This window comes from Habropoda laboriosa, unplaced genomic scaffold, assembly GCF_001263275.1.
Source record: "Habropoda laboriosa isolate 0110345459 unplaced genomic scaffold, ASM126327v1 scaffold124, whole genome shotgun sequence".
Lineage (NCBI taxonomy): Eukaryota > Metazoa > Arthropoda > Insecta > Hymenoptera > Apidae > Habropoda > Habropoda laboriosa.
Window position 1 is genome coordinate 1,460,741 of NW_017100265.1, and position 14,085 is coordinate 1,474,825.

A 14,085-nucleotide genomic window follows, 5' to 3' on the forward strand; every position below is an offset into this window, starting at 1 on the left:
AATTTCTTTAAATCTGTTATTAATTATCCCCTTCCCGTTCTTCTCTTACACTTTTCATAAGAAGTATCCAAGATTGTTATCCGATTGTAAATATCAAATTGACGACAAAAAAATTGATAAATTTTTGAAGCATTTTAAAAATCTTTTCTCTTACAGTAACATCCATTATTCAAAAAGTTACGTCTAATTTGCCTTTCCCGATCTTCATTTGCATAACGAACAAAATTCTCTCTCCAACATACTAAGAGTAACGTATAAACTATTAAACAGAATCTTTCGAAATTCTGTAATCAACAATGTCTCTAAATTATTCTTTAAATTCAATCTCATGATTCATTGGTAATAAGTTAACGTTAATTCTTGTTATAAGCATAAAATTACCATAAACAGATCTACTAATTTCTCCATTTGAAGCGTGCCATTTCACTATAGTTCGATCATAAAACATTCGACGACGCTGCGAAACTATGAAGTGATCGCTCAGATCAACCGAAAGCGGTTCGAAACTTAGATTATTCTTTCAAAAGACGCCCATTTCGAACGTTTATCTTCACCGCGGTTGTTTTTCCACTATTAGTGTGCACAGTTCACGAATGTTGAATGGATAGTTCTTCGTGAATAAACAAAGCAACGTGTAAGTTACATGATTTCATCTTCCAGTGTGGGCGAGGTAAAAGTTCTTCCGCTGTTTCGTGAAAGAAAAACGTTCTGTGTCATTCCCGTGAGGTACAATGTGAAATTTCCATACTCCCGAATGAGATGAAAAATGCGAGTGAGAGTTAAGTCGAGTGAAACAAGTCTGAACCTGTTGAATGCGGTGTGCCTTCAGAAATGTGAGAATAAATGGAATTATAATTTCATTTCGAATCATGTTTCCAGCTTCTCGATTATTCAAGTTACAAAATTATCGGTTAAATAAAAATCGTATATTTAAAAGAAACACAATTCTCTAAACGAAGGAACAATTTTATTTATCACGTGGTTCGATTATTCAAGTCACGAAATTATAGGTTAGTCAAAAATCAAACGTTGAAAAGAAACGTAATTCTCTAAATTTCGTAGTAACAGCTGTTAGCGAGTCGTCCAATAGGTATACGAATGCTATATTAATTATATTTTACTATATAATCCGAAAGAATGAAAAAATCAAGCACTTAATCGAGCAATATATTTTACTCTGATACATTTAATAAAACACGACACCGTATTTATCTTGAGATTAATACCGACAGCAATGGACAATAATAGAACAGTGACAAAATAAAGATAATTAGAACGATTCAGAGTGTTCTACAATTTTTTTTTAAATCATAAATGAAAAGTTGTCGTCCTTACGTGTAATGCGAAACTGCTTGCAAAACTGTCGCTCGGTATTTCTGTAGCAGCAAAACTGGTCTGTGACTTGAATTACACCAGACATCGTGTTGTACGATTTCCGAGATCGTAATGCACGATGAACATCGATTTGATGAAACACACTTCCTACATTTATTCCGTACGACACGATTACGAAATTTTATATACGTTTCATTTGCAAATGTCGTTGAATCTTTTTCAAATTTCCAATTGCTTCGATCTGTTAGCACGACACGAAGTCATTTGACATTTGAATATTACATTCATAACCTTCCAAGAATTCAAAGCTTTCCACAATCAAATATGATACAATAAATATATTCACTGTCAAAACTCACTTAACCCACTTTTACTAATCTACAATTCAAATCGCCAACTTAATGCAGCTAGTTTTATTTCTCCGATTTATCATTATTAGCATAAATATGGAACGTCCGTCTTATTATTTATTTAAGAATTATTTAAGTCTTTAGGCCTCTGTACTGTTATTCAAAATAGTAATTTAACTATTAATCACAAACCACTGCGCACAAATCAGAGCTCGATGTATATTACTAATACGCATTAATTTGTAGTCACGTATTTAAGTTGGTAATAGAACTATTCTAATAGAAGTACTACTCTAGTCATTTAAAAAAAAATTCTTAATAATTGATAGAAATTTTATGATAATGAGAATAATCGATTTTTGCGCAAAACGAACAAAAATGCAAAGACAGCTCTTCTTGTTTCAGCATGACATTAACATGAAATTTCATAACCACTTCCGCATTCTTTGATCGTGTACCATGGTGTAGGGTTACGAGAGAAAAATGTGAATTTTACGCTAATTAATGGAAGACAATGAGATCACAGATACGGTCAATTGCACACAAACCGTAATTATATTACAATATAACGTCAGGATGAATAAGATGCCATAAATCTCGGGCGCGTGTTCACACATTATGTATGTAAGTACATATGATTTACGAAGCTTCAAGCATTAAACATGCATACAAAAGAAATATTCAAATAGTTAACATTAAATGAAATCGTAAATCAATTTCTTCATGTGTTGTGATCTTTTTTTATTGGATGACTAAAAGAAATTTTATAATAGCTTTAATATATGTATTTTACAATATAATTAGAAATTAAAATATTTCATACAATATTTAAGGTTAGGTTAATAGTTTATACATTTTTTTCTTCTTTAATTTACATATTAAATTCTTTTTATTCATTTCCCTTTACTTATGTCAAATAAACTTTTTTTTTTATTAAGTCTATGTAATTATACCATTATCATGTTTTCTTTTATTTAAAATTTGCAATTCTAACGTCTGCATTGCGATAGACTTTCGCAACGCGCGCAAATTAAATCTGCGAACAACTAATGACTCGGTTATGGTTGTCGATTCCTCGGAAGCTCTTCGAAATTCGATTCGCCACGATTCAATTTCACTTTCAAACACGAGTTCGAAAGTAATTCTAGCGTGGGACATTGTGTGGGCTCGTTTGCGTGTTGAATGACAGAAAAAGTAGCTTTCAAAGAAATGCAACACCGAACACTGTCGATGAACTATTTATTCACAATTCGCGACAGCAAAAGTTGTTGATAACATGTAAATTATTCGTAATACCTCGTGGTTATTAAATAATAAATTAGATTATGTACACTTACCTTTATTAGCCCGATTATTTCATGGCGTGTTCATCAGCCGAATAATTACTGTAATTTATTGAAGTCATGGTCAGAGATTGTCTTTTGCTTTTACGAATCAGTAAAAGTCAATATTTGTTCTTCGTTCATTTTACTTTTGAAATCATTATCATTAATTAATTTTTAAATTCGATGAATTTGAATCATATAGAAAATGTTGTATCTAAAAAAATTTCAAGTGTTAATATACCCATTTTTTACGTTTTATTTCAAATAAAAATTTGGTATTCTAATTAAGTAAATAAATATTGAGTAATATATTGATATTCTATATACATATAAACTAGTAAGGCATAAATATTACAGGGACTTTATGCCCTGAATGATAAGAAGACTGAATCAAATTAATTTCTAAACATAACTGAATTCCTAGCTATATCATTGAACTTCCGTGAGAATAGTATAAATCGTATCCATTATTGAAATACTAACAAACGGGAAGACGGATTATGCTAAACAACTTATTTATTTAGATGTTTATTCTTTTATTACATATGCTGTGACTTAGAGCATATCATCTAAGTATGTATACAATACTTGAGTATTTGATTACAATGTACATTTAAATATTATATTCAAAATATATTTTCAGTTGGCTTTATTTTACAAATACTTGTTTAGAATATTTAAAAATAAATTTAAGTCTTATGTATAATATGAATAGAAATGTCTGTTATGATATAAAAAAAGAACTTTCTCGCTCTTAGTGTATGCAAAAGTTTTATTATTGAATATTGAAATGACGTTACATTATGTCAATAAGATGAATTTATTTATATAAGCTGTCTTAGATGCAGTTCCACTTGTAATTATGATCATGATGAACAAGTAAACAGCTGCCCTTAAAATATACTTAGTATATAATATTAAACTGAAAGAGTCATGTATCTTCTTCTTCTTCTTCTTCATTATAATGTTTCATTTTTATAGTAAAATGTTAAATAAAATTTATATCAACATCAAACCAACATTGAAAATATCATTGTTCATTGCTATATATGTTAAATAGAAACATACATCACAATGGCTACAAATTAGGAAGCCACCTGGAATGTTTTCTCTTTTTGGTATAAAACAATCAGTATTCTAATAATACTACCACAATACTTTTTGAAATATGTTTTGTGGTTTTGGTTGATGTAAAACTGAATAACATTTGATGTGGATAGCAAATCAGCACGAAGTGCTACTCTACAAACATGTCAACTACAGTCATGTAGCCATTCACGGTGGTTGTGAATTATATCTGTTATTATCATCTGGTAATACTAAATTAGATGCTGGTTCATCTTCAAATATGCCCTCATCTACCTCATCATCAGAAATGGTAAGTTCTTCAGGATATTTATAACTATTACTTAGTTGACTGGATGGTACCACTTGCTCCTAAAAATGAACATACAATATCCAACTGAATATAGTACAAACATATCATATAAACATGAATGAAAGGAATATAAGGCACATTTTTAACTAAAACCAGATTACTCTTAGTACATTTGTTAATTTACCTCAGATTCTGTATTTACATCTTGCAATGAAATATCAGCTTCATAATCAAATAAATCTTCTTCTGGTTCCTCTAATGGATGTACTGGTAATTGTGCAGAGCCTTCATTTAAATTCATGGTTACTTCTGGTTCCCCTATAAATTTAAAAAAGTAAATATAGGTTATTATTCATTAGAAATGCATAACTTGTTTCCTTTCTTGTCATTGCTTACTGAGTGGATCTTCTGTACGGTTATCCAAATTAAGATATTCCGTTAATCTGTTGTTATTGTTACTATTGTCATATCTACAATGGATCAGTTCATGATTATTTTGATTTTGTAATTCATCCATATCTTCTGACTACTTCAGTTGACAATGTGCTCAGACTGGATGGTCTACGAAATATCTATATGCACTAAAACATTAATACAGTTAATGTACAAATTGAAAGGTTCTACTGTGGCATTGAATGATGCGTGAGAAATCATGATCATGTAAGAATCATTTAAACACGAATTAGGAAATTTACTTTGAACTGTTATATCTAGCTGTTGTAAGACAGCAACGAATATTTCGTGATGACAAGGATCTTGTGGATCCTTTTTCTTCTTCAAAATTCGTCATCTCGAGCGTATGACTCCGATTAGATTGATGATATCAGAACTCTTCGTCCTTTGCTCTGTTATTGTTAAAACTCATTAATCTATGCGGGTTTGTTTTTAAATAGAACTGTGAAATCTAAAAATGTGCTACGTCATGACGATCGTCGACACGACGTATTCTCGGAATATGAAGCTCACCTTCAATGAAATGTTGTATCCGTGTTTCGAGCAACGTGGAACGGTACAAACTTCATTTAAAAACTATTGTCACCATTACAAACAAGAATCACAACACAATAACGTTCAGATCAGGCAAGAATGACATCACACGCTAAATAACCGCTCGAATATGCAAGCTTACAGGTTATACGCATGCTCTGTACAGATTTGCGGTCATGAGCCGCTGAATGATGTCATGTACAGTAACGTAGTTAGAAAGACTAGTACTAAAAAAAAAAAATTGTATTCTTTCTTGAAACATATTACGTAAAATTTATAATTATTATGAATAAATTATTCAATAGTGAGAAATATAATTTTCATTAAACTATTGAATCTAACATTAAAGAAAAAGTATGATCGTTAGTTTGGTAGTTTATTAAAGACGTAAAATGTATAGTTAAATTTCTTAGTTTTCTTCTGTACGTCAGATCTGTTGAAAACATCCTAGAATAAACTGCTACATAAAAAGCCTGCAGAAAAAATATTAACATAGTGCAAATTGTTCGTTTATATTCAGTATAATATAAAAATATTGAAGTATCTATTAGTAGTATCAATTTAGGCGCAATATTACAATGAAACGCTACATCCTACTATACTACATTATAAGCTTCTTATCAAAATTATTTTTGTGTGTAAGTACTTGCTTGTTTTAAGATATCTTATAACGTGTACTTATTAATGACTAAAGAGCAATCTGAAGAAATGAAACGACACACGTTCGCAGTGTATAGATTCTAACCAATAATCTTGTCGCTTTATTAATTGTCATGAAAAAAGAAATATATATATGTATATGTGTGTATATAATACAGAAAATACAGAATAGTAAAATATCCATACCTTACAAACAATTTAGGATAGATGCAAAAGTGATGTTCGAAAAAAATGAGGCTGTAAATATAGAACAAGAGTAATAACACATACGCCGAAATCGGAAATTGGATTTTACAGAAGGTTCTTTGTATTTTATTTTCGCTTCTTTAAGCAAACAGTGAAAAGTAACCAAACGAAAATATCAATGTTAATCACGGATTAAAAAAATTCGATGTTTCTGTTGGCCACATCCATATATTACACAGCAATCGTTGTGAAATATTACAAATCTATCTCGGATTATTTAAAAAAATTATTACTTTTCTTTTCTTTTTCATTTTTTTTTTTTTTTTCAACGAGAATGAAAGAAACGATCACAGATCTATTCGTATCTCTCAGTTTCTCGCTGTATGCATTTGTTATTATTATCACGAGAAGAAGAAATTGTAATGACAGAAGTTATTGCGTTTCCCCCGACGGAGACGTGTTAGTTGAAAGAGAATATCACTCGTAATCAGTGGGATCTTCTTCCCTCTATTTGTAGGTGAATCTCTCTCGTTATAAATGTCTACTCTCTACGGTGTCTTATGAGCCACGTATACTCTCTTATTTTTATCATTTTATTTGCTTCCATCGTACCGTGAACAGCCTAAATAAAACACGTTCGTGGGTTTGCTGCTTTATAACGCGATAATACTATTATATATAGACTTAACGAAACGCTTTTTAATCTCTGCAACTCTCGTCCCATTTTCTTTTCTGCAAAGTGAGGTATATACCTGGTCGAATTTACTTGTATAAATTTACAAAAATATGAAATTTCATGGGGAGAAAAAGGTTCATGTGTTGTTGGGAACACCTGAAAAATGTTCTTTCGGGTTACAAGAACTCGTCAAACATGTTTCGAGATGTTTTTCTTCTTTTTGGGGCAACCTCTTTGACCGGGTACGATGGGACATTCGATCCGGTGCGCTGCAAGTGGAATTAACAAGCGCAATCACAAGCGCAACGGCGTACACGTTTCTCGCGGCGATGGGTGAATGCCTCTGGGATGGAGCGCACCGAACGTGGTTGCACATCTGCAAACAAATTATGCAATAATTTTAATTCGATACACTTGATTTAATTAATCATTCATAACCTATATTTTCCCGTTTTTTTTTTCTCATCAGCATATGGAATTAGTGTCAAAGTTATTTGGAATTAGTAAATTCCACAAATCATACAATATAAATTTAATAACATTAAATAATACTTTTAAATTTAGCAGTAAATTTTTTGGACAAATAAAAAAATTCAATTTTGGTAAAATAGATATAAATATAGGAATTAAAGAAATTATCTACTCACAATGTGGACGACTTTCTTCTTCTTGCTCGTGCAGTGGTTGCGCTTGCTGTTGTTGCTGTTGTTGTAACAACAAATGAGTGGTTTGTTGTTCCTGCTGTCGTTGTTCTGATTCTTGTTCAGAGCTTTGGCTATCGGAAACTTCAGCACGAGCCTCCACTGGTATTTCCAAGGATTCTACAGGTCTCAAGGGCAGAGGGAATCTTGGCACTGAGAAAGTATTGCCCTCTACTACCTGATAATTTGAAGAAGAAAAAAACATTACGTGAAGTAAAATTAAACATTACATAATAGTAGAGAAGAATAGATTTGATTGAATAGATGAAATAAGAAAGAAATGAGAAAAAAAATATGGCAGCGGTGGGATTCGAACCCACGCCTCCGAAGAGACTGGTGCCTTAAACCAGCGCCTTAGACCGCTCGGCCACGCTACCTGTTACCACCATAGGGAGAAATTGCTGATGCAGCGGTTCTCAAATTATTTTTACCTGATATTTCTTATCGCAAACGTATAAAATAGGACTTTTTATACCAAGGCTTTGTAATATAAAATTTTGCTTAAAAGCAGAGTACAATTGTAAAATGTATTCACAGGATCTTATTTAAATATTATTATTAATATATTGATTACCTTTAATTTTTTGCAGATTTATTCGCGAAGAGTAGTGTATTTACGCAATGTTTTATAGTACTTCAATCTACCTTATCTTTCGAGGTAATTGCAGTTAAAAAATCTTTTTTTTCATTATGCTAATAGTTGTGTGAAACCAATTAACTAATTTTTACCTGGTGAATTATGTTACGAATTTCTGCCGGTACAGGAAAGTTTCTTTCCTCCTCGCTGTCCTCTTCCGGTCCCGGGAAAGGTTTAGCTTCCTGTTGTTCGCTGGAACTATCCGGTCGCTGACGACCCTCGATATTTCCATGCTCCAATAGATTTCGTACCTCTACCGGAAGTGGAAGTCCAAGAGGAATGGGTTGTGCTCCTTCCGGGAACGGTTTGAATTCTTGAACGTTCTGAAAACACGTAAAACTGTTTCAGTCAAATTCCACCAATCAATGCTAACAAAAATAATAATGAAATATAAATTAACACATTAACATTCTTACATCATTGATATTAATAAAATTGCAATATCTAACATAGAGAAATGTACGTTCAATTTTAATTCAATTTTTTCGATTATAATTTAAATTGTTTTTAAAAATAGTTCAACAAATTTATGATTACCTCACGGCGAGCTCCTTCAGGTACTTGTATGGGCATTGGTCTAGCCTCACCTGTGATATGCTGAATGATATTCTTGATCTCTAAAGGCACCTGTTGGATGATCCTTCGAATTTCGAACGGAATTCCTTGGAAGGGCGAACGTTGTGTCTCAGTAACTTGAGGCTGTGGCTGCGGCTGTGGCTGAGGTTGAGGTTGAGGTTGAGGTTGCATTTGAGGCTGCACTTGAGGTTGCATCTGAGGTGGTCGTTGTTCAGTTTGTGGGATCAACACGTGGGGAATAATCCTTTGCTCGTGAACTTGAGCTTCTGATTGTGGTGCTGGAGGAGGCATCATCGCTGGACCTTGCTCTTGGCCGTACGTTCCAGATGTTTGGTCGACTTGTTGATACATCACGGGCACTTGTTGCGGTTCCTGGGGCATCGGTGGTCGCATACCTCTCATAGGATTCATTGGGAAGTGACGCAATTCGATGGGAATTCGACGCATCTCAATCTGAACAAAATTGAAATTAAAATTATTCCAAGGGTGAATTAATTCTCTGCATGTCGTAGATACTGTTCGTTAACTATCAAATACGATTATTTTGAAAGAAAAACCTGGTATATACAAAAAGAGTGATGGGAATCGACACATCTAAATCTGAACAAAATTAAAATAGACAAAATCAGAAATAAATGAAAATTAAAATTATCCCAAGATACAGTACTTTAAGTGTCAAAAATGAAATATACTCACTTGTGGTCCCATCGCGGGGGCTTGCGGTCCCATCGCGGGCGTCTGTGGCACCATTTGCGGTGGTCTCATCTCCATAGTTACCTGAGGAAGGTTTCGTAATTCAGGAGGAAGCATACCAGGTGGGATGTGATTCAGTCCGCGTGGATCGCTAAGTGGCAACTGCTGCATGTCAGGAACTTGATATTGAGTGTGCACTTGGTACTGATGGTAGGCTGGGTTTGGCTCCTGAGATTGAAGAGGTACTTGAACGGTTCCCAAAGGAATGATGATCGGTGTGAGCATTTCTTGTTCTTGTTGTCTAATGATCGATCAAATTTGAAAAATCATCAACTTTTTAATATTGTAGATCATAGCAACGTTTCAATAACATTAAATCTTTTCCTATCTACTTGTTCTTCAATTTTTAAATGAAAATTTTTTAATTGCAAATTTTAATCAGTTAAATAATAGAACTTTTCCTACAGATAGATCTGTTACTCGAAAGAATGAAGATATTTAAGCACTTCCATTCAATTGTTTCAGAGTTTATAATATTCTATTGAAAAGTGAATCTAATACTAATTTTAAAACGTAAAATATCAATTTTGAAACATAAAATATTAATTTTTTCTAAACATTGTTACGGTAAAATGTTTTCAAATCACACTTACTCTTGCTGAGGATTGCCAGATTCGCACAGAATAGCAACGCGTTCTCCGCTCAACCTTTGATAACGGGAATCGGTATTATTGCTATCAAGATTATTGTTATTAGCACCGTCCATCACTTGATCCGCCCTTCGTCTCTCAACCACGCAAGAAACTCTGCTGCGTGCCTCTTGAATCAAAGTCTGAAAGACGAGAAACAAAAAATCTTGGAGTAAACATTATTTACAATTTTTCAACTAAATTGTAAAATTACGATAACAAACTTACGCCTGCAATTTCGTCGAAATCAAATTGCAGAGGCAGCTTGATGTGCACAGGTGGGAACTCGTCGTCATCGTAGTCATCGTCGTCGTCTTCATGGTCACCGCTATCGTTATCTGACTTTGAATTGTTCTCATCCTCCTTGCGGACTTTGATGTCCTTGGTGTCTGGCTCTGCCTCCTTCTTCGAAGGTGTTTGCTCAGCCAGAGACTGCTGCACTTCCTTCGTCTCGCTTGTGTCCTGCACAACGAGAACAACGATCTTTACCATTTTCTCCTTCGTCGTCTTTTAAAATAATAATATTCGTATCTTTGGTATCAATAAACGTTAATCTCGTCACATAAACTGAAGCAAATCTTCAATCCCAATGAATTAGCTTCTCTATTTAGCTACGGTGGTACCAGACGCAATTTTTATGCACAATCTAAGTGGTTTCAAAGGGTGAACAGGACGAATGCGTTTAACTCGTAGGCGTTCTTTGGCTACCTTTAAAATTTTACGATAGCATAAACCTACCGAATTAATACTTCGCAGCATCGTAAAGATCTTAAGTATCTAACATTTTCACCAGCATCTATCCCCTTGCAAGCAGCGCAGTACAGTACGTCCTATTTACTCTTCGCGCAAGAAACCGTACATTAAAATTTAAGCCGCCATTAAAGTCGCCGTTGAGAATAGCCTAGACCTCGTTCACATAGCATTAATATCCTCTTAAACGAAATATCTCTGTCGGGTCAAGCGTGTCGTGTGATCAGAAACCCGTCTCGAGTGACGTTTTAAATATTAGCCTGGTCAGATTAGATAAGAAAGAAGAAACACTCGCCAGGATAGCTACCGCAAAGTTAAACTGTGTCCAATAGTAGAATTCTTCGTTGTTCAAAGTAACTAATCGAATACTTGGATAAATTAGAAATCGTCCTTATCTTTATCAACACAGGAACGAGATTAGCGCGAAAGTTATCCTCCGAGGTTCCAGGTTTCACATAATATCGGCAAAACGCGTTCTGCTGTGAGGATGTGGGTGTCAGGATTTCGATTAGTTAGGCAACGATAGAATATAAAAGGCCGAAGGACAAGTGAGCCACGTGCGCAACCTACGCGATTAGGAAGAAGAGTTCGAGTTTTATGAGAGCCCTGGGGCAATAATCAGAGCCGAGTTGTTTGGGAACGTCGCACAGAGTTTCGAGTATATGGGCGTTCGGGATTTTCGACCTAAGTTCTCTGTTAACTTTTTTGTAGATTTTACACTTTGAATTTCTCATTTTTGCCCATTGGTGAAACACTGTGCGTCGATAGAGACTCCCAAAAACCCGACCGAGGAGGACATTTGTAGTCTGGACGTACGATAGAGCAGACGTGAAGCGAGTTTCAACCTTGGTATCAATAATTCCAATTGCCAACCCATTCGTATATCGAATAAAATAGAATTATAAGCTAAAACTCTCGATATTCTTCTTACACCGGTGTTTCTTAAGAGTTTGGCTTTTTGGGAAGGTGGTAATTTATGATGGAGCTAATCTACACGTTTTTCAATGAATTACGTACACGGTTTAAAGGGACCGAGGGTTGAAGTGGAGGTGACGATGTCCAGATACCTTAAAAGGGAAAGTTTAAGGAGCATCTAACATTGAATACAGGCGTCTGTTAGTTAAGAGTCTCATCGCCTAGCACCGTTCGATTTCCATCGTTCTGGCCGAGGTTATAGTGCGATAACACTAAGAGAGTTCGCTTTCACTCACGACCCGATGTCGCGACCAGGAAGAAGACATGTTGCATCAACGGATGATTGTCGTGGTGATATTTATTCAGCTTTCAAAAGCCTTAAGGAACACTCGAACGTAGTACTCGTCTTCGTTTCATAGTGACTACTATGGATCCTCTTTCAATTTCTCTTCACCAGGAAGATGAGGCTAACCCGGGTGTTGGTATACGAAATACTTGGATATTCTTCAAGGATAATGTATGAACTCGTATGAAAAGCTTTCGATTGAATCAATTGTTCTCTTAACCCTTCCCCTTAGGATTTCTTCATGGTTAAATGCAACTTTGGTATCGTGTCGAATAAAAAGAGGTCCAAGTATTGTGTGGAATTTTTATTTAGCGATCGTCAGACTGAACTTGAAGATAGGGCTGAAAGTTAGGGTTGAAATACGAATTTATCGGACATACGATTTTTCTCTGTCGCATTTTGACCATAATCTGCAGAAGACATGGGATTGGAAGAATTTAATTTTCTCGCAGCTTCGATTATTGGCCGTGTTTTAATTACGTTTAATCGCTGACGGTAATAACGATGGCCGTGTCGAGGCAATACGCTGCCGCGTTACGCTCCAATTAGCACAAGCTGCAAATGAAACTGACCGCGGTTTCACAGATTCTTAATAAATTTTTATTGTGTGTCCCGTTAGCAATATCTGTTACGACGTGTCTAAGAAACACTCGTCAGATTCTAAGCGAGATTCTTGGGTTATTATCGCACAATTTGTACGACTGGTAATTTTAAAGATTAGCTGAGATTATCTGAGGTTTGAAAAAATCGAATTTTTTTTTCTATGCTTAAATTGATAGTTTATACGTTTAAAAATATAATCTAGATAGTTTTAATGAAGAATTTCGATGGGTTGATACCGTTGGAGCCGATTTAACGAAGCTGAAGAAACTTTGAACGTGTTTTTCTCAAAACGAGACTTTTAAAGACGGTGTTATCCGTAACTCCTAGGATTTTCGTCCGATTCACTTGAAATTTTCACGAAATACTCTCTGTTACACAATCTAAAGAACTGCGAAGGATTTTTGCGATATACCGAAAACTTCTTCTGCGATTAATATTTTTATGCTAAAATTTTAAGGAAAAATGCTCATCATTTTGTACAAAACTCAATATTTTTCAAAAATCCTCTGTACTTCTTTAGTCATATAGATGACGAAATTTGTTGATATTTTCTTCCAAGTGAAACCGTGTGGCAGCAGGTGCCAACATCCTAAGATGTGTTCGTACAAAACAGAGGTTCAGCGATGCGGCTGTAGCGCCGCCATTTTGTCAAGAAATTAAACGCAAAAAATACTTTTACATTCCTCAAGGGTAGTATAACAAACTCCTCCTAAAAATTTTTCGATCGAGTCAATTATTTTCTCAAAAAAAAAAAAAAAAAAAAAAAAAAAAAAAAAAAAAAAAAAAAAAAAAAAAAAAAAAAAAATACCAAAGTTAGGTACCATTCTCAGGCCTCGGGCTTACAGTTCAACCCTTTAACCCTTTCGCGACTAGCGCCGGTTATATCCGGCATCCACTAAGCGCAGATTTATTTTAAAATACAAGACCAAGACCTCAGCAACATTCCCTTTATCCGATACACCCTTAAGACCTCTGCTGTTCCAACGAAATTCTCTAAGATTTGAAAAAACGCGAGACACTCTTAACGTGTCGTTAGTGGCGTACTGATGGCTAGTTCCGCCGTCGCGAAAGGGTTAAATTCGCTAAATTGCTAAATGAAATTCTCGAGCGTACACGCACTTGCTTCGTTTCACGCGAAATTAATGGGCGGTTCGATCATTAAACGGTTGGATTATCGTTGCGTTATAGGGTAAACCAGGAAACGACGCGAAATACGTATTTGGCGGACGGTGATAGGAAGGAAGTTGCCGCTCAGTACTTTCGAGAACCTAATTTGTG

General features: G+C 34.7%; 2 protein-coding genes and 1 non-coding gene across 4 annotated transcripts in view; all 3 read right to left on the reverse strand.

Moving 5' to 3' along the window:
* Positions 1-4,285: 4,285 nt before the first annotated feature.
* Positions 4,286-5,443, reverse strand: LOC108573181. Of its 2 annotated transcripts, none has more exons than XM_017935570.1 (4): positions 5,355-5,443; positions 4,785-4,969; positions 4,573-4,706; positions 4,286-4,447 (listed from the first exon to the last, which is right to left on the reverse strand). In XM_017935570.1, the coding sequence occupies exons 2-4, from the start codon at positions 4,903-4,905 to the stop codon at positions 4,286-4,288; spliced, it is 417 nt and encodes a 138-aa protein (XP_017791059.1). In that variant the 5' UTR covers positions 4,906-4,969; positions 5,355-5,443. The 2 variants fall into 2 exon arrangements, with proteins under 2 accessions (XP_017791059.1, XP_017791060.1); XM_017935571.1 differs by lacking the exon at positions 5,355-5,443 and adding an exon at positions 5,084-5,138.
* A 1,078-nt stretch (positions 5,444-6,521) lies between these two features.
* The window catches only part of LOC108573141 (putative uncharacterized protein DDB_G0271606), a 19,261-nt gene continuing 11,697 nt past the window's right edge, over positions 6,522-14,085 (reverse strand). The window contains exons 2-8 of the mRNA XM_017935519.1: positions 10,422-10,655; positions 10,158-10,336; positions 9,508-9,805; positions 8,773-9,264; positions 8,328-8,558; positions 7,545-7,776; positions 6,522-7,273 (exon numbers count right to left, since the gene is read on the reverse strand). Coding sequence (XP_017791008.1) covers positions 7,179-7,273; positions 7,545-7,776; positions 8,328-8,558; positions 8,773-9,264; positions 9,508-9,805; positions 10,158-10,336; positions 10,422-10,655 — 1,761 coding nt within the window. The 3' untranslated portion in view covers positions 6,522-7,178. The remainder of the gene's footprint in view (positions 7,274-7,544; positions 7,777-8,327; positions 8,559-8,772; positions 9,265-9,507; positions 9,806-10,157; positions 10,337-10,421; positions 10,656-14,085) is intronic.
* On the reverse strand, positions 7,894-7,975 carry Trnal-aag. Its single transcript has one exon. It is a non-coding gene; the product is annotated as a tRNA-Leu (tRNA).